Raw genomic sequence first — 19,588 nt, 5'->3', positions numbered from 1 at the left:
TTCATTGTTTTCACTGTGTCCTTGGTAGACAGTCGTGACATGGGGTGGGCATTATGTATTCATTGTTTTCACTGTGTCCTTGGTAGACAGTCGTGACATGGGGTGGACATTATGTATTCATTGTTTTCACTGTGTCCTTGGTAGACAGTCGTGACATGGGGTGGGCATTATGTGTTCATTGTTTTCACAGTGTCCTGGGTGGACAGTCGTGACATGGGGTGGGCATTATGTGTTCATTGTTTTCACAGTGTCCTGGGTGGACAGTCGTGACATGGGGTGGGCATTATGTGTTCATTGTTTTCACAGTGTCCTGGGTGGACAGTCGTGACATGGGGTGGGCATTATGTGTTCATTGTTTTCACTGTGTCCTGGGTGGACAGTCGTGACATGGGGTGGGCATTATGTGTTCATTGTTTTCACAGTGTCCTGGGTGGACAGTCGTGACATGGGGTGGGCATTATGTGTTCATTGTTTTCACAGTGTCCTGGGTGGACAGTCGTGACATGGGGTGGGCATTATGTATTCATTGTTTTCACTGTGTCCTTGGTAGACAGTCGTGACATGGGGTGGGCATTATGTGTTCATTGTTTTCACAGTGTCCTGGGTGGACAGTCGTGACATGGGGTGGGCATTATGTATTCATTGTTTTCACAGTGTCCTGGGTGGACGATTTCGGTAATAAACAGAATATTATATTCGTGCCCATATCATACTATGTTTACGACACTCGACCAAAACAACTAATTCTTAAATATATTGAAACTTTTATGAAAAATAACTGAACAGTTACCATGGTCACCAGTATTCATAAACAGCATGAGAAGGCTTCTTGGTAAGGACAACCAACCATGTGCTGTCCCCACCCAATTCTAATCAGAGCCCATCATTCCAGGAGTTGCTTTTTTACCAAGTGACTTTGCCTTGGAATAACAGTAAACAGATGAACCAATAGTGTTAATAAATATGTTTGCATGTAAGTGTATGTTAAAGTATTTCCCTGTCAAGGAAGGCTGTGTTCAGGTAACACATGACAACACTCACATAAATGCACTTTATTCAAGTTATTGCTGTTGTTGATCTTGATGCTTGATTTTACAAAGGCACATTCTGTTTGAGTGACATGACAGAAAACAGAGTACAACAAACTTGTATCACAGTGGAAAACAACTGACATCAGAGCGTATCCAGTTTAATAGTTTAATACATTTGTCTTGTCACAAAGACAAATGCTGCTCAAGATGTCATGAAGTCCAATATCAATGATAGCACACCATGCAATACTTCTGATAACAGTCAAATACCAATGATATCAAAGTCAAATACCATGAATATCAATACCACTGGTATCAAGCAGTGCACACTATACCTGACATCACACCTTGCAGCACAGTATCACATGGTGCCAGACAACTGCCATACAAGACTTGGGTAATTCAGGATGTGCTCACAGCTCTAACTTACAAAATCATTTCTGCTAAATCCACATATGCTTATGAGTACACAAGTTTAAAATGTGTAGAAATGTAAATATCCATAGAATTGAATATATGCAATGAAATAGTTGACAAAAACTACCAAGTATGTAAATATATATAAATTATCCAATCATAAAATAAATAAACTGATTTTGTATCATGATCTTCAGCTAACAATATCACACATACAGATGCACTTCTACAACACTGAGTAGAAGCTTAACAACCTAATGCCGAACGTACCAGCTGTGGACACTACATCAGTACACTACTTCAGTACACCATATCAGTACACTACATTAGTGCACCAGCCATCGACAGTTTCAAGCGGACAGAGAGGTCCTCCTACAGTGATGACTTTTCTCATGCTGCTCGCAATGGACGGAATGAACATGTTGAATCGGAGACAACATGTAAAAACGTACAGTAAATATATTCACATCATCTGAAAGTGCTGCAATGGATTATACAGACCACATCAGACTCTCGAAGGGACATGAAGACTTTGCCTCGCAAACTATGTTTCCACTTCAGTAGAGCAACAACTAACGCTTCAACTATAATTCAGGGAGGAACAGATTGGACACAGGTTAACATGACACAGAACATACATAAATATTCCTCAAAATCCACAAATGTGTACACAAAGTACAAATTGGCCTAAAATATATTTACAAAATTTGTATTTTACAAAAGAACAAACAGATTGTAATTTTTCTATAAGGCAGTAGGTCATCCGAATGTTATCCAGCTGTGGTCAGTGACTACATCAAGTGACCTGGCGTGTTGCAGTATACAACACACAACATCAACCTTCTACTGGAATGTGTGGCCAGGAAAGCTCCTGGCATTCAGGACAGCCTTCAGTTGTCATCAGAGACGTTCCCATCCAGCAGCTTCCACGGTTTACTGGGAAACAAGTCTGTACCTGAAACAAAACAGGGCAACAGATTTTTGTACTTGGTCTCTACCTTGTGAGTTCATTCATCAGTTTGTTTTTTGGTGAAGGGGGCTTATGTACATGGAATAACATCTCAAGTTGTTCCTGATTGCAAAGTGATTGAAGCAAAATAAAATCCTTAATTGTGTACAAAAATAGACAAAAGACATCTTAAGGCCGCAAAGTAGAAACTGTCTTCAGTCTTACCATCCATGGTAGAGAATACATCATGATACAACTTAATACTAATTTCCATGTAGCTGGAGCAAAATCCTTCGACTCACTTGGTGGGTCTCTCTCGGACCTGATGGGACGAAAAGACTTGGGGGTCTTGGGTTGACCGCCAACTGGCTGTGGCCTGGTTATTGTTGATGCAATGCCATTATGCAGTGTAGAATCACGGTTCATCAGTGGAGCACCTGTTGTGTGCACTGCCCACTTCGGGCGGTCAGGGGACGTCATGGAGGTCACTGAGGTATGGAGTCTCTGAAATCAAGGAGGTCACCGAAATAATGAGTCTCAGTATATTTGGAGGTCAAAGGAAATGAGCTCCCTACCCTAATAGAGACCAGGGTAGTGACTATCAGATACAACAGACCAGGGTAGTGACTATCACATACAACAGACCAGGGTAGTGACTATCATGATTTACCAGACTGGGGTAGTGACCATCAGATACAACAGACCAGGGTAGTGACCATCAGATACAACAAACCAGGGTAGTGACTATCAGATACAGCAGTCCAGGGTAGTGACCATCAGATACAACAGTCCAGGGTAGTGACCATCAGATACAACAGACCAGGGTAGTGACCATCAGATACAACAGACCAGGGTAGTGACCATCAGATACAGCAGTCCAGGGTAGTGACTATCAGATACAACAGTCCAGGGTAGTGACCATCAGATACAACAGACCAGGGTAGTGACTATCAGATACAACAGACCTTGGTAGTGACCATCAGATACAACAGACCAGGGTAGTGACTATCAGATACAACAGTCCAGGGTAGTGACCATCAGATACAACAGACCAGGGTAGTGACCATCAGATACAACAGTCCAGGGTACTGACCATCAGATACAACAGACCAGGGTAGTGACTATCAGATACAACAGTCCAGCTAGGGTAGTGACTATCAGATACAACAGTCCAGGGTAGTGACTATCAGATACAACAGACCAGGGTAGTGACCATCAGATACAACAGACCAGGGTAGTGACTATCAGATACAACAGTCCAGGGTAGTGACTATCAGATACAACAGACCAGGGTAGTGACCATCAGATACAACAGACCAGGGTAGTGACCATCAGATACAACAGACCAAGGTAGTGACCGTCAGATACAACAGACCAGGGTAGTGACCGGCAGATACAACAGACCAGGGTAGTGACCATCAGATACAACAGACCAAGGTAGTGACTATCAGATACAACAGACCGGGCTAGTGACTATCAGATACAACAGACCAGGGTAGTGACTATCAGATACAACAGACTGGGCTAGTGACTATCAGATACAACAGACCAGGGTAGTGACTATCAGATACAACAGACCGGGCTAGTGACTATCAGATACAACAGACTGGGCTAGTGACTATCATGATTTACCAGACTGGGGTAGTGACCATCAGATACAAAAGACCAGGGTAGTGACCATCAGATACAACAGACCAGGGTAGTGACTATCAGATACAACTGACCGGGCTAGTGACTATCAGATACAACAGACTGGGCTAGTGACTATCATGATTTACCAGACTTCTCAGATACAACAGACCAGGGTAGTGACTATCAGATACAACAGACCAGGGTAGTGACTATGACTGACTGAGTTTGGTTTTACGCTGCTTTTAGCAATATTCCAGCAACATCACGGCGGGGGACACCAGAAATGGGCTTCACACATTGTGCTCATGTGGGGATTCGAACGCGGGTCTTCGGTGTGACAAGCCAACGCTTTAACCATTAGGCTACCCCACAGCCCCTAGTGACTATGAGATACAACAGACTGGGGTAGTGACCATCATGATTTACCAGACTGGGGTAGTGACTATCAGATACAACAGACTGGGGTAATGACTATCATGATGTACCAGACTGGGGTAGTGGGACCCTACCATGGCCATAAGTGACCACAAGCAGCATCCTGCTAGCCATGGTAACCTAGTTACTTACAGACATGGACTGGGATCTCCTAGTGAGGGAGAGATTCTGGTGTGTGTTCACTTTACTCTTGACATTCTTCATGCAGTCATCTCCTGGGTATGTCTTTTTCTTCCTCCTGGAAAGACAACACTTCATAACATAAGTATTATAATGGGACAGTTTCTAGAAGGCTGGCTGTGGTGTCTGGCTGCCTGTCATGTAACATTGAACTCCTGCCAGCCTCAAACACTATGCCTGATTCAAGCATCCTCATTCAAGACAACTGACAGGTAAAAACAAGGTCTGTTGCCTATTGCTGCAGCATATGTCTACCTTTGTACGTAAATAATCACTTTGTAACAGAAGTAAAGATGCTGAAAACTGTCAGCACACTAAGTGCATCAGCACCTGTCACATGTACTCAAGGTGCATCAGTACTTGTACAGCAGGTGTACTCGAGGTGCATCAGTACTTGTACAGCAGGTGTACTCGAGGTACATCAGCACTTGTACAGCAGGTGTACTCGAGGTGCATCAGCACTTGTACAGCAGGTGTACTCGAGGTGCATCAGCACTTGTACAGCAGGTGTACTCGAGGTGCATCAGCACTTGTACAGCAGGTGTACTCGAGGTGCATCAGCACTTGTACAGCAGGTGTACTCGAGGTGCATCAGCACTTGTACAGCAGGTGTACTCGAGGTGCATCAGCACTTGTACAGCAGGTGTACTCGAGGTGCATCAGTACTTGTACAGCAGGTGTACTCGAGGTACATCAGCACTTGTACATCAGGTGTACTTGAGGTGCATCAGCACTTGTACAGCAGGTGTACTCGAGGTGCATCAGCACTTGTACAGCAGGTGTACTCGAGGTGCATCAGCACTTGTACAGCAGGTGTACTTTCGAGGTGCATCAGCACTTGTACAGCAGGTGTACTTTGTAATATGAGGTGCATCAGTACTTGTACAGCAGGTGTACTTTCGAGGTGCATCAGTACTTGTACTTACTTGAGCAGGTGTACTTGTACAGCAGGTGCATCAGCACTTGTACAGCAGGTGTACTCGAGGTGCATCAGCACTTGTACAGCAGGTGTACTCGAGGTGCATCAGTACTTGTACAGCAGGTGTACTCGAGGTGCATCAGCACTTGTACAGCAGGTGTACTCGAGGTGCATCAGCACTTGTACAGCAGGTGTACTCGAGGTGCATCAGTACTTGTACAGCAGGTGTACTCGAGGTGCATCAGCACTTGTACAGCAGGTGTACTCGCGGTGCATCAGCATTTGTACAGTAGGTGTACTCGAGGTGCATCAGCACTTGCACAACAGGTGTACTCAGTGCATCAGTACTTGTACAGCAGGTGTACTCGAGGTGCATCAGCACTTGTACAGCAGGTGTACTCGAGGCGCATCAGCACTTGTACAGTAGGTGTACTCGAGGTGTATGAGCACCAGTCTGGTGTACTCGAGGTGTATCATCTATCACCTTGCAGCTACTCACTTGTGACCGACATCCTGCACCACATCATCATTCTCCAACACATTGTATCTCCATGTATCCTTCGGCACAGGGTCAGATCCACGCCATGGCTTCGTTTTCTTGGAATGTCTGTTTTTGTCATCCCGCTTGGAGTGCAGATTGAGTTTCTCCAGGTCGATATAAGGCCGCTCCTGTGAACATATCACACATTATAGTGACATCGAACAAGTCATGTTATTGCTCTTCCTCAATGTATAAGATCAGTGTTTGTTTTTACATGTTGTATAACACACCTCAAGGACACAGAACAGCCATGTACAGCTCAGCTGCTCAAAGACGCTTTGAGTTTCCCTCGATCTCTGGATGTCAAACTCAAACGACACATAGTATTATCAATCTCAACTCCCTGGGAATCATACAACTCTTGCAGCCACTAGGCACACCAAGTTAATGTGGCTTTCCCATCCTTACGAGGTACCCATTCACAGCTGGGTTGACTGGGACACATAGTCACAGTACTTTGTCCAAGTTACCGCTCGTTGCTGTACCCGCAACTAGGTGTTTGCACGTATTCATGTGGCCACCATCTTGTCATTTACCAATGGATTCGTGGGTTTAAGTGCACAGGGTTGTGTACTGTACACTAGGGGTTGTGACAACACTGAAAGAGTCTGCACACAAAGTTGACTCTAAGGTTTTTACACCTGGTCACAGGTGGGCTCGATCCAGGTCCCTCAAGCTCGCTGGATCACTAGCCTGGATCACTAGCCTGGCGCCTCAGACAGCTCGTCCACCTGGCGCTGGAATGATGGCTTAATTATGCAGACACTTGTCAGTCCTATTTTACTGATTAGAAACCAATACACAGTTGCTGTCTCAGAAAATTACCAATTTTTTATAAGCCCCATTCAGCCAGATTAGAGCTGGCTTACAGGTGGGCATAGGACCTGCATTGATACACAGATCAGAACTGCTGGGTAACACCACTTTGTAAATAGTTTAAACAAAGTCCGGCTTACTGATGGACGTAGGACCTGCAGACTTTTGATGTGCTCCAGGTAATTCCTCTTCCATACCCCGTTTTCAAAGGGGCTGGGTGTGAAGGAGAGGAACCAACCCAGTCGAAGACACTTCGGCATCCACAGTTGATCCAGCTCTGACAGGTACTTCCAATACCAACACACCTGTTGACCACAACAACATAACTACACATCGGCATCACAACCTAACAAATACAACAACAACCATTTTTTTCAAAACAGCTTGCTTGAATTGACCTTGTATACCTGAAACATGTATTATCGTGACAGTTTTACATTTAACAAGTGTGTCCTTACACATCACATGTGTGTCTTGACTGACACTGTACAGGTGTGCCTTGACTGACACTGTACAGGTGTGTCTTGACTATAGTCCGTCAACTTAACTTTTGGCACCGTGTTATTCACAATTTACATAAAACTCCTGAATATTTTAAAACACTGCTCTGTTCATATAGTAGTTGTATACCGTGACCTAACAAGATATCGATTTTAGTCATTTTAACACGATTATTAAAGATTTTGCCTTTAAACCTGTCATATAATAATTGTAAAACTGTGGAGAGTTTTATGATGGGTTAACGCACCTGACGGAAAAGCCAACAACACTGTAAAATGTGTGTCAGTGTGATATGTACATGCACGGTTATTTACATTAGCACGCTTAAGTGATGTCAAAGATCGCCAACACGCACTCATCAAAAGAGTTTACACTTTTTCAAGCGCGAGGCAAAGCGAAAAAAACCTCTTTTTTTTTAATTGAATGTTTCTCCAAAAGACATTTAATGCCACGGAGATCTGCAAAAGAATATTGCAAAGAGTTATCTCCCATGACACTATTTCAGAGCCTGACCGTCTTAAAACATGCAAAGAAAACAGAGCTTGATGAATTCGATAGAAGGGTTGTGAGGGACGTCATGCGTCAGTTACATCGCTCCATATTGTCAAGCAAACTGAAGAAAATATTGTTCAAAGAAGACCATGACATCACTGTATCAAAGCATACCATATGCAAGCTGTTGCTCAAATTTGGATATAGATACAAGAGATCAAGCAACCAGTCTTTAAAGACTTCAATGAATCTACTTGTTTAAAATGGATTTATGATGATTATACAGTCCCTGTAGATTTGCTTGCAGGCATAACAATGTAAACAAGATGCAGGCGTGTCACACCATGTTGTTGGCTGTTCCATCGTATCATTTTACTCCCTTGTATAACTACTTCTATTTTTCATATTTTTATAAGATGGCTTCTTAAGAAGAAGCTTTAATAATTGACATAAAATTATGAAATTTAAACCTTGGATAGGTCATAAGATATAAAGAGCGTATGCACAAAAACATTTTGAAGGCATTTTTGGTTAAAAGGTAAATTGTGAAAAACAGGGTGCCAAAAGTTCAGTTGACGGACGATAACACTGTATGGGTGTGTCTTGACTAACACTGTACAGGTGTGTCCTGACCAACACTGTACAGGTGTGTCTTGACTAACACTGTACAGGTGTTTCCTGACCAACACTGTACAGGTGTGTCTTGAATGAACATGAATATATCATTGGAAATACATGTATGTAGCAAGCGTCTTGTAAAATAACTGCATGCCCCAGACAAATCTATAGGAAGCAGAGCAGTAAAACTCCTACAAAGTGATCACCTATAATGGCAGTTCACATCTTTACTGTCCTTCAAAAGAACTGACGAGCCACAGAACACTACAAACAGTGTTTAATTGATCATGGGGCTAAATTAGAAAACATTTCAAACAAACATAAATCACTTTGAATTATTTTCACAGACACTATGATGTTATTGGAGAAGTTATCTTGCTACCCACCCTTGAACACCTGCAAAGACTTCGTGGGTCAAGGTAGGACATAACATAAAGGGAGACCACTCTTGGCATGACTCGTGTGAAGTCTTTTCTCAATGCTGGGACCTTCTCCTTGATGAGATCCCTGGCATAGTCTAACTGCCTGTTCTTGCTTTTCGCAACCAAATCCTCCAGCAGGCGCCGGCGCTGGTCATCGCTCCATCTTTCATACTGAAATTAGCCAAAGTAACCACTAGTAAAGTATCATCATTCACTGAGTTTGTCAAGGGAAAATATTCCATCAAATTTGAATTCAGCAACAAAAAAACTTGAACAAACCCCTGCTATAGTCTGTTTGCAATGAAAACGTACCGATGAATTTCACTTTAAGCAAAAAAGTAAATCAAATAAAGTGAAATTAAGACTGCGAATCCTCATAAATTTGCCTTGCCCACTGAAAATTTAAATCTCAGAATTTTATTCATTGTAGGACAAAGGTTGTTTAACAAACGATCATACATTCTCGTCGCTATTAATGGTTTGTATTACAAGGGGGTGAGAGCAGTAGATGAAACAGTGAAACAAATGCACGTGCGGTTTGTGATGAGCGTTAACTTAGACCAACTCTACTTGTTGGTGTTTCATTTAATGTGCATACACCCTTGTAATACAAACCGATAGTAGCGATTTGAAACTATGATCGTTTGTTAAACAACTTTTGTCCTAAGATGAATAAAACTCTGAGATTTAAATGTTCAATTGGCAAGGTAAAATTATGAGGATTCTCAATCTTAATTTCACTTTATTTGATTTACTTTTTGTTTAAATTGACATTCATCGGTATGTTTTCAATGCAAACAGACTATAGAGTAAACATGGGTGGTACACAAAAGCAACATTTCAGCAAAGTGTATACTGAAATACTGTTTGTGGCCAAACTCACCCACATTCATATAACTCACACAGTCTGTTATTGTTAATAATTGGTTCGGATTAAAAAACTTGTTTTTGTTTTGTTTCTTGTTTGATGCCTCACTGAGCTATATATTCCAGCTGTAGTGTGGCAGTCTGTAAATAACAGTCTGGATCAGACAATCCAGTGATCAATATCATGAGCATCTATCGATGCAGCTGGGATACAACGACATGAATCAACTAGTGGTGGTCCGATTAATTAAAATAATCAAAGATTGGTCACAGTGACTAAACGACCAAGATCATGTTTTCTCATAATCAAACAAAAACAATTCTGGAACACTTGTTTGCATTAACATTATTTTTCACAAGGTTGGTTTTGTCTGTTACATTTCATGAGCAGTACAAGCTCGTTCCAAGTCATGATTGAATTTATCTGCAAGATTCCAGGAAATTAATGTTCCTAACATACCAGTCATCCTTTAAAGAAGTGAAATTTGCAAATGGATTTTGTGCAATTTGCAAAAAACCCAAAGAACTACATGTTTCTTTCTTTATTTTTTTGTCCATTAACAAAAATAATCAGGAAAATTTCATAAATGGTGCAAACCAATTATTTTCGATGATTGTAATGAACCAATCATCAATTAGATTTTATCCAATTCCCAGCACTAGAATCAACCTAGTCAGCAAGTCTGAATATCTGCATATTACCATGCTATCATTACTTTACCATCTGTGACCAATTCATACTATTCTACTAGCCTCGAGTGGGATATTCATCATCATCATCATCATCATCACCAAGCAAAAGACTTTGTCAGATTAGACAGAAATCTCTCACAAAATAGAGGTTTGATTAGTCAGGATGTAATATAAGTTCAAAATTCATTACCCATTTTCCCACTAGAATTCTTCTCTCTTCAAATATCTGAAAAAAACAAATCAGCAGAATGAATAAATACTGTCAGAACTATCAAATACCATGAGAATGATCAAATATCTTCAGAATGATCAGGAGTAGTGGTCAGCATAACTTTCAACTCGCTGAAAATCTAAAATACAATAATTGAATGAGAACCAAGCTGGTTATTTCTCATTGTCTGTTTATGAAGACCTGAGGCTATCGGTCAAAACATGATAACTGAGGGGCGATCTTTCACGTTCCCTCACTAGCCCGGAAGGTGTGCTGATCCTGATGGTCAAACCTTAAACTAACAGACCATGATGCGCTATGCCAAATGTAATGGTCTTGTATGCAACATGTGAATTTCATTACATGTGCATATTGGGATTTTTTCTACAGTACTCGATATTTAGCAGGCATATAACTGCGAGATGTGAGAAACAATGTTCAAGAAATTGTAAAATAAACAGTAATGGATGAATTCTGTCAACCATTACCTACATATGATACAATGTTCAAAATACAGTTTCAACAGAGTATAATTCACTGAAATCCTTTTGGGTATGTAAAAGGGTTTATGGTGCATGGTGCATAAAATAATTGTACGGATGAATGGTAGATATCTGTTGCAATTTTCTACAGTGATTGCATTTCATTCATGATGAATTAATTATATACATCAACATGTATATTTAAATGGCATTTCTAAAATCTAGAATAGAAGAAAACGATATAGAAGAGGCCCCCTTGTACTTTTTCACTGCAAACAGACTATAGTGTATCATGCAATGAATAGTTTTGGTTATCAAGAAAAGAGAAAATCTCTGCAAGTTTAGCTGGAAGATAACGATGATGATTTTAAGGTTTTAGGGGAGGGGGAGGGGGGTGTGGGGGTGTGTGTGTGTGTCACTTTGTACATACGGAAAGATTTCCACCTGGAACCCCCGTATTTTTTAAAATCATTATATGCCTAAGAATATACGCCTATGTTTTTTTTATAAACAGCCTATACCTAACCCCTAACCCTAACATCTAACCTATCCCTAAACCCTCGAAATAATCGTAATAAATAGAATACATTTCAAGCGGGGTTTACGGGTGGAACTCTTACCGTAGCCTACCTAACACAATTAACCCAAAGGATTAAAGACAATTTGCAAAGGGAGAATCGCAGCTCTGTTGAATACACAACAGCAAGCTGTGCCCGATAAACTGCATTTTTGCCCATGGTGTTTTTTCAACGGTATCTTCCTTTCTGTTTACTGAGGGGCATCATGACATTTCCCTTGAAGTTGAAACAATGTGATTTAGCAAGCCATGAACACGGAAATGGGTTTAAGATGTATTTTCATTTACAAGTCTCTGTGACTGACAGATGATCTGAGCCCAGTGACTACCCTTAACATAAACGAATCCAGGGCAAAATCCACCCCAAAATTGCAACCTAGGACATTATTTTGTTAAGAAGAGGTGGATTTTGTCCGCGGTGGCAATTTTGGGGTGGATTTTGTCAGGGTGGATTTTGTCCGGTCAACAATATAAACATACTTCTAAGATGTTAATGCAAACTACCATCTTCGCAAAAACACATTCAGATCGCTGCCTTTGAATGTGCACCCTCTAAAACGAGCACCTGCTCAGTCATGTTCCGATATAAACTTTAACATGGAAAATACCTTGTTATTCGTTTCATCGTTGCTCAATGGCGTCCAGGTACTTTTAGTTCTGTTCTTGGCTATCATCGACATGTTTGTACGGATAAAGGTGGATAATTCTTCACCTAAATGATAAAAAATGCAGATCCTACTCTATCTGTATCCATTCCATCAAAACACGTCGGCCATTTTGAAGCGAGCGGGGTTGCTGGGGCAAATATTTTCACATTATTTTTCAAATTTGAGAACGCTACGTGCAATGTTTTTATCAAATATAATGACAAAAATATATTATTTAAAAAGTTTATTTCAAGAATGAGACACACACCGGCATTTTTTCCCGGCCATGCGCCGTTAGGACTAGATTGGTTTGCCTGCCAAACAGCGCTTGCGCTCCTCGCCGCACTTCAAGCTTTGTGATTTTAGCAGGCGTTTGGAGGCGAAGGGAAGGTTACCAGTCGATTAGGACCACTTGGGTGCAGACCAACATGGCCGCATGTTAGTCTGGCATTTTCTTTACTGTTTGCCAACGTTTTAATGCTCTTTTTGTCTGGGATATTGTGCTGAACTATTCAAAATTCAAACATTATTAACGTAGTAGTTATTTCGGAAACGTAAACGTCAAGGTAATTTTTATACTTTGTTTTTTGCTTTCAATTTAAAGATACGTTTGTCAACAATGCATGATAACGCATTTATTTGACTCGATGAGAAATCGGGTTCAGTATGCACAACTTGCAATAACTGGTGCATGTGTGACATGTATGTGCAAATGCAATTTATAAGACATAATTCCATATCAGTGCACTGTTGCTTCTGTGACCATGTATGTGCTTGTGACCTGTCAATGAAAAAGTAAGCCCTGCAAGTCAGACTCAAGGGGTCGTTGTCGGCACAGGTAGTAGTCAGGTACTACAGAACCCTAGACCTGTATGTTTCTGTATGCAGAAATGTGTACCCCAAACAAAGTCAAAATACAGAAACGTAACGGGCGAGTCCATATTCCGCAACCCCAAAACGAAACCGTTTGTAGTTGTTCCTGTTCGACTGATACATCAGGGAATATTCGTTAGATGCTCATTTCTCATATAAAGCAATCAAATGCATCTTAAACAACAATATAACACTTCCTACGTCGTACTCATAACTTCCTTGCCATATTTTCAGAAACAGTATTGGTGTTAAAAGTTCTAAAATGAGATGTGTAGGATTATGATAGCTTTGTATCACAGACTTGTCTGCAAGAGATGGTGTCTGCACAATGACTTGTAACGCAAAAAAAGTAGACGTGACTTCAGGGTATTTATCGTCACTACGTAGTTTTTAGCACCATATGAAAGGAAAGTCAACACAGGTCTCAGTAAATACCCCTAAAAAACTGTACCTGCTTTTCAAGTACCCTGAAACACTTAAAACGGTTATGCCTGTGCCATGCCCATTCGCCACTGATGATCGTAAGAGGCGACTAACAGGATCGGGTTGTCAGGCTCGCTGACATGGTTGACACGTGTCATCGTATCCCAATTGCGTAGATCGACGCTCATGCTGTTGATCACTGGATTGTTTGGTGAAGACTCGATTATTTACAGACCACCATATAATCTGTACAGACGGATTATCCTAAGCTTGGGTATAGCTGGAATATTGCTGAGTCTGGCATAAAACTAAACCCACTCACCATTGATGACCATGGCCATGACCAAATGTGCACTTAAGAGTGCCAGCAATCTGTCTGGCTATAATAAGAATATGCCCAATCAGATCGCAAGCTCCCAAAGTGAGGCATCGATCTGTGTGATATCTTGTGATCCCGGAATGAGCTTGGTGTGTTGACGTTATGAATTAACTTTCCTTTGTCATAAGCTGCTAAGACCCATTTGTGACAATATACGCCATAATGCTATGTTTTTGCATTTTAGTCACTGTGGGTCAAAGCTGCAGATAAGGCGTGTCTTTGCATAGTTTACTCAATAAAAATCACATTTACTTAATTAATTACAAATCTGGGAGTACAAAAAATGCATGAGAATCTCTTAAAACCCAATAGGTCTATAATACCTTGCGTACTTTATTCAGTTAACTAAATTGGTTTGCGTATGATACATTCGTCGTGGCACCTGAAGTCTACAACAGATGGCTGTCAAACTTGAGGGATTGTCTGATTTACAATTTGAATGAAGAACTATATTGATTTATAAATGTTTGATAAGTCAAAATACAGATTAAATCTTAGTGCTGAGAAATGAATTGCAACTATTTGGCAAAATACGAATTACTAAAAACTGAGGTCTATTGAGAAGCATTTATATTTATATATTTAGAAGTGTTAATTTTAATTACCCAATAAGGATTAACTGTTGATTCTGTACACTAGTGGGAGTATACATTTTGAGTTACTCCTCAAAAAATGCAATTACTCATACATAAACAGACATGGGAGTAAATACCCAACTGCTTGAAATATCATCTGGAGCTCTGTGTGGGTGTCTGAATGTCATTGACGGTAGAGGTGATATGTCATATAATACCAACCGATAAAGATAGTTAAACTTCATAGTCACAGCAAACAGTACTGACAAAACTTTAAAATAATTGTTTTTCCAAGGCACCAATATATACACCTCATCAATAGAATTACATCACCCAATTTAAAGTGTCAAATCCATGTGGCAAGTGTAATTGGTGGGCACCCATGTCATGTAAGTGGCTGCTGTTTCTATGACTGTAAGCTTGACCTGGTGACAGTTGAGCCATAATGTGGACCAAATTTCCAGGTTACCATATTGGACAGTTCAATTGTGCCACATCCTGATAACTGTCCAGAGACTTGGCATCCTCATGGAGGGCAATGTCCAACCCCACTGAGTAACGAGCTGTGACGGATCATCTTTGGAACAATGCCATAGAGACGTTGCCTTGGCCAGCTCAAAGCCCAGATCTAAATCAGAGTACCTATGGGGTCATTTGGGACCTACAGTTAGAGCAAGGGACACTGCTCCACAGAATCTCCTTTTGACCTAGGCATTGTATGAGGTACGGCAACAGATTCCCCATTTGAGGATAGGCATCTGATCTTGAGCAAGAAGAGGCAACTTGCTATGTTAAGGGAGGCCACTCGAGATATTTACTGAAGCTGGTGATTCCATCTCTATGATGTGTATGAAGTTACTGAGACACTTCTGTGTAGTTCTGTCCGGTTCATCAATGACAGTTCCCTCCCATGTCTTGTCCACATTGATTCCTTATTACAATCTCTATAGTCATAGGCAATTAAAGTGTTTTTGAGAACATACACAGTTTGTTATTTGTTCTTCGAAAGTACAGTTTGAAGCTCAAAACATTGGTTATGCAATACTTTTGACGAGGAGTATATATATTACTCAAGAGTCTTGTTTTATGAATTAATGAATGGCGACAATAATGGTTTGTTTAATAACAGAAATAGTTGTTTCCGTGTATCTAGCCTAAAACCATTTAGGTGGGATATATTGATGTGGCAGTTTGTTGTCTGTCACTGATGTAACTTTCAAGTAAATATGCATGTTGAATATTCACTCACTTTACCTTCAAAAAACACAACAAAAATAAAGATTGAGTAGGTTCAAATGATTCTTTTTGTCATCGTTGCTAAACAGCCGAGTTATTTATTCCTGCTGAATGTAGTTCCCCATTAAGCTATTATCATGAGGAAGGAAGAGTTGGTCCAGCATGAGTTCTATGTCCTTTGAACATACATGTACTATACTATGCAGTATTTACAAGATGGTGTCCGTCAACATACATGTACTATACAATGCAGTATTTACAAGATGGTGTTAGGAATGTAATTGCAAGGGCTTCCAGGGAACAGCATGTACTTAGGTTTCGGGCTCATTACTGTATCAAACATGGATGTATCTGTTACAGGCTTGTGCAACATGCTCTCAGTATCCAAATACTGTTTAATGTTGTGTAAAACATGTATTATTGGGGACATGAATAGTGTTCAAGTTTTTCAAGTCCTTTGAAATTACATTCCCAACATATGTGATGGATTCTCTTGTTCATCATCACTTAATGTACATGTAATCAACTTCCTCATCTGAAGCAATTCTTTGTTGGTGTAAACTGTTTTCGTTTTAATGGCTTAAACTGATGTGCAGCTACCTTCACGTGTTGCATCCTCAGTACATGTTCTATACTGAACTAATGCCTCCAGGGGAGTTGCTCCAACAGAGCCTGTCATGTATTACAGAGTAAAGGGCTATGTCATATTCCTTGTCATTATTAGACCCTAGTCTACCAAATTTACGTATTTCTATGTGTGAAGGATCATTGGAATGGGGTTTAGGGACATATCTTTGAGATTTTATAACGTTTAAGGATGTTCTACATAATGTGATCCTGTGGTGGTTGTAACTCGCTGTTCAGAGTCATGTGTGATATGTTGAAAGACCTGACTGGAGTTGAACAACATTCTCTCACTTAATCAGAGGTATAGATAAGTTGCGTATCTGCGTAAGTAACGCAAATATTTATGTGAAAACTCAATTCCTGTTAAGTCATTGTGTACAAATACGCTTGAATTTTTGTAAATAATCAATGAATGAGATCTTACATGTGTACACACAAAAAATGTCAAATCTTAGGTTGCATACCGGTGGATAGATAAAATAACTGAAGTATATTGAGAGGTTCTATTTCAGGACATGAACTTAGCAACTTGCTCAGCTGTCTTTCTTTAGTATACAAATCAAATGCAAATAACAAACACGTAAACCAACATTTAAACTTTAGTATATTTTTACAGGTAATGGAAAAATGGCAAAATACCAAATTGAGTTTAAGTGAGGTGGGTACAATTTATTTGGTTACTCCAAGGAAAATTAGGATACCCAATTGAGATGAACACAAGCGAGTACATAATTCAATGACCCAAAAAGTTATCTGTAGCTCTGCTTAATCAATGTTGATGGTTGCTCGTACTGCCAGTCAGGTTGGACACAACTGCTATTAGGTTATATGGTAAGTTGGTGGAAGTCGTAGTACATACCATACCCAAATGTATCTAGAATACATGTAACTAAACTCATGTCCAAAAGAAACGATACCAAATATTTTTTTCAATATTTTTAAATGAATGATACTTTTTGGAGAAAAAACATATTTCTGTGTATCCCACGTTCCTAACCAAACGTATTCGATCGAAAAAAACGGTAACGTTTATTCACTTAAGAAGCAATCGCACGGATACTCAAAATGACGTTAAGTCGTGTAGCACGAAATGCACGTGCAGATGAACTGTATAAAACCGCTGGTCCGACACGTTGTGCCCACAGCAGTCAAAAGCACACAAAAGAAATGGCACGTTTGACAGCGATCGAGAGAAAAAAAGCCGTTGGAATGGTCCGACAGGGAGCATCACACGCCGCTGTAGCAAGAACGCGTTTGAATCTTGCGCGCATAACCGTTACCAGGTTAATCGCGACGGTTCGCGTCAAACAGGCCGAACAACACACAGGCTGAGAAGCCGGGAGACCCGGGTGACCACGCCTATTCAAGACAATCACATCCGGTTACTTCACCTACGTAACGCTTCGTTCCTCTTGACGGGACTGGGACACGGATTAGTCGACAAACCGTCTACAGGAGACTGCAGGCACATGGTATCCGTGCGCGTCGCCTCTACCGCTGAGTCTACCTGACACGTCAAAACAGAGTCAACCGATTGATATGGGCCAGGCGTGTTCAGCGGTGGCAACGTCGAAACTTGGCACGTGTCTTGTTTTGATCGAAAGCCGGTTTTGCCTTTACAAGAACGATGGTCGGCAGCGAGTATACCGAAGAGTTCGTGAGCGTTTGGCACCGAACTGCATCCAGCAAGTCCATGCATTTGGAGGCGAAGGTGTAATGATGTGGGGAAGTATCTGCGGTGATGTGAAAGCGAGGCTCGTCATTATTCGGGGAACCTGAATGCACAGCGTTACCAGGATGAGGTTTTCACGACCAGTCGTGCAGCCATTAAGCCCAACAGCATCCAGGAGGAATCGTGTTCCAGCACGATAACGCTAGGCCTCATACGGCAAGATTGACCCAGAACTTCCTTGCCAGCGCCAACATACAGGTACTGCCATGGCCAGCTTGTTCACTGGATTTGAATCAATTGAGCACATATGGGTTCACCTCAATCGGAAAATCAGAAAACGCCCTGCCCCAGCCAACCTCAACAATTGGAACATTGTCTACAGGATGAGTGGCAGCGAATCGCCCCTAACGTCATCCGGCGTTTGACGTCATCAGCTCGGAGGCGTGTCATAGCATGTATCGCAGCTGCTGGTGGACATACCCGGTACTAAAGTGGCGTTAAGACTGTTTTCAGAGACTACCCTCACTAGCCTCCTCCACTGTGCTTAAATGAATTTTCAATTTTGGGCACCACACTTCGTTTAAAGCCTTGTGTTAATGATTGTAAATCTTTGGTTGCCATGACTTTTTGTACACATGCCGTAAAATCATTTATCTAATGAAAGATATCAATTTGAAATGTCTATGTTGTTTTGTTTTCATTTAGTGATCTTTGAAACACGTGGTATCGTTTCTTTTGGACACTAGTTTATATATCTCATATGACTGTGCAACATGACTTATTATTAAAGACAATTTCCACATCTGAGAAACAAATGCTGTTAGAAGGGATTTTGATGCTCAATACAACGTTGTGAGTGGATTGTAGCAGAGTCTCCACTATTGTCAACTCAACAATATTGAAGGATTGCCTCCACTAATACTATGTTATTCCCCTGCCATGCCTTCCCCCCCCCCAAGCCAGGTGGGACAGGTGTGTTAACCCCGCTATGTGTTACTCGTGGCTCACTCTTAATCTATGATTTGTTTCAGTAACTGTACAACCAAGTCTTAATGTCCCAGATGCTGAAAGCTACAAACACTAGTATGAATCCTGCTGCTGCTGCTGGCCACACCATCCCCCTTCAACAGACAGGTAGGTGTCACGCATGCGTTGTTGAGTTCACTGCCAAGATGTCACAGGTTTTATTGACCACGAGGTCAACATATGGTTAGTTGCATACTAATCTTGTACGTCACACGAGTGTCGTATCGCGTTGACCTGTGTCGTAACGACTTGACCTGAGATTCTAACGATTTGATTGGATAACCGATGACCTCTCAGTTAGGTCACATTCTGACGTAACTATTTTTTCATTCATAACAAACACGTGA

At 41.0% G+C, this 19,588-nt stretch overlaps 2 protein-coding genes across 2 annotated transcripts in view; one reads left to right on the top strand and one right to left on the bottom strand.

Moving 5' to 3' along the window:
* Window positions 1–1,037: 1,037 nt before the first annotated feature.
* LOC124288995 (F-box only protein 16-like) lies at window positions 1,038–12,567 on the bottom strand. Its single transcript, XM_046725591.1, has 8 exons — window positions 12,392–12,567; window positions 10,704–10,739; window positions 8,918–9,124; window positions 7,061–7,225; window positions 6,063–6,232; window positions 4,597–4,702; window positions 2,700–2,901; window positions 1,038–2,403 (listed from the first exon to the last, which is right to left on the bottom strand). Exons 1-8 carry the CDS (start codon window positions 12,461–12,463, stop codon window positions 2,339–2,341), a joined length of 1,023 nt encoding a protein of 340 aa, XP_046581547.1. The 5' UTR covers window positions 12,464–12,567; the 3' UTR covers window positions 1,038–2,338.
* Window positions 12,568–12,814: 247 nt separating this feature from the next.
* The window catches only part of LOC124288924 (double-stranded RNA-binding protein Staufen homolog), a 39,070-nt gene continuing 32,296 nt past the window's right edge, over window positions 12,815–19,588 (top strand). The window contains exons 1-2 of the mRNA XM_046725515.1: window positions 12,815–12,996; window positions 19,247–19,349. Of these exons, the coding sequence (XP_046581471.1) occupies window positions 19,268–19,349 (82 nt within the window). The 5' untranslated portion in view covers window positions 12,815–12,996; window positions 19,247–19,267. The remainder of the gene's footprint in view (window positions 12,997–19,246; window positions 19,350–19,588) is intronic.

The sequence above is a fragment of the Haliotis rubra genome, unplaced genomic scaffold (genome assembly GCF_003918875.1).
Source record: "Haliotis rubra isolate DU_JTF1 unplaced genomic scaffold, ASM391887v1 Scf43, whole genome shotgun sequence".
NCBI lineage: Eukaryota > Metazoa > Mollusca > Gastropoda > Lepetellida > Haliotidae > Haliotis > Haliotis rubra.
This window is presented reverse-complemented; position numbering and strand designations above follow the sequence as displayed.

What these genes read in the sequence shown, in the direction of transcription:
- LOC124288995 (XM_046725591.1), bottom strand. Translation starts at nt 12,463, where the DNA reads ATGTCGATGATAGCCAAGAACAGAACTAAAAGTACCTGGACGCCATTG. An exon ending in GTCTTTGCAGGTGTTCAAGG is followed by an intron (nt 7,226 to 8,917) that starts GTGGGTAGCAAG and finishes TGTGGTCAACAG; the next exon opens with GTGTGTTGGTATTGGAAGTA. An exon ending in GTCCGAGAGAGACCCACCAA is followed by an intron (nt 2,404 to 2,699) that starts GTGAGTCGAAGG and finishes GTTTTGTTTCAG; the next exon opens with GTACAGACTTGTTTCCCAGT.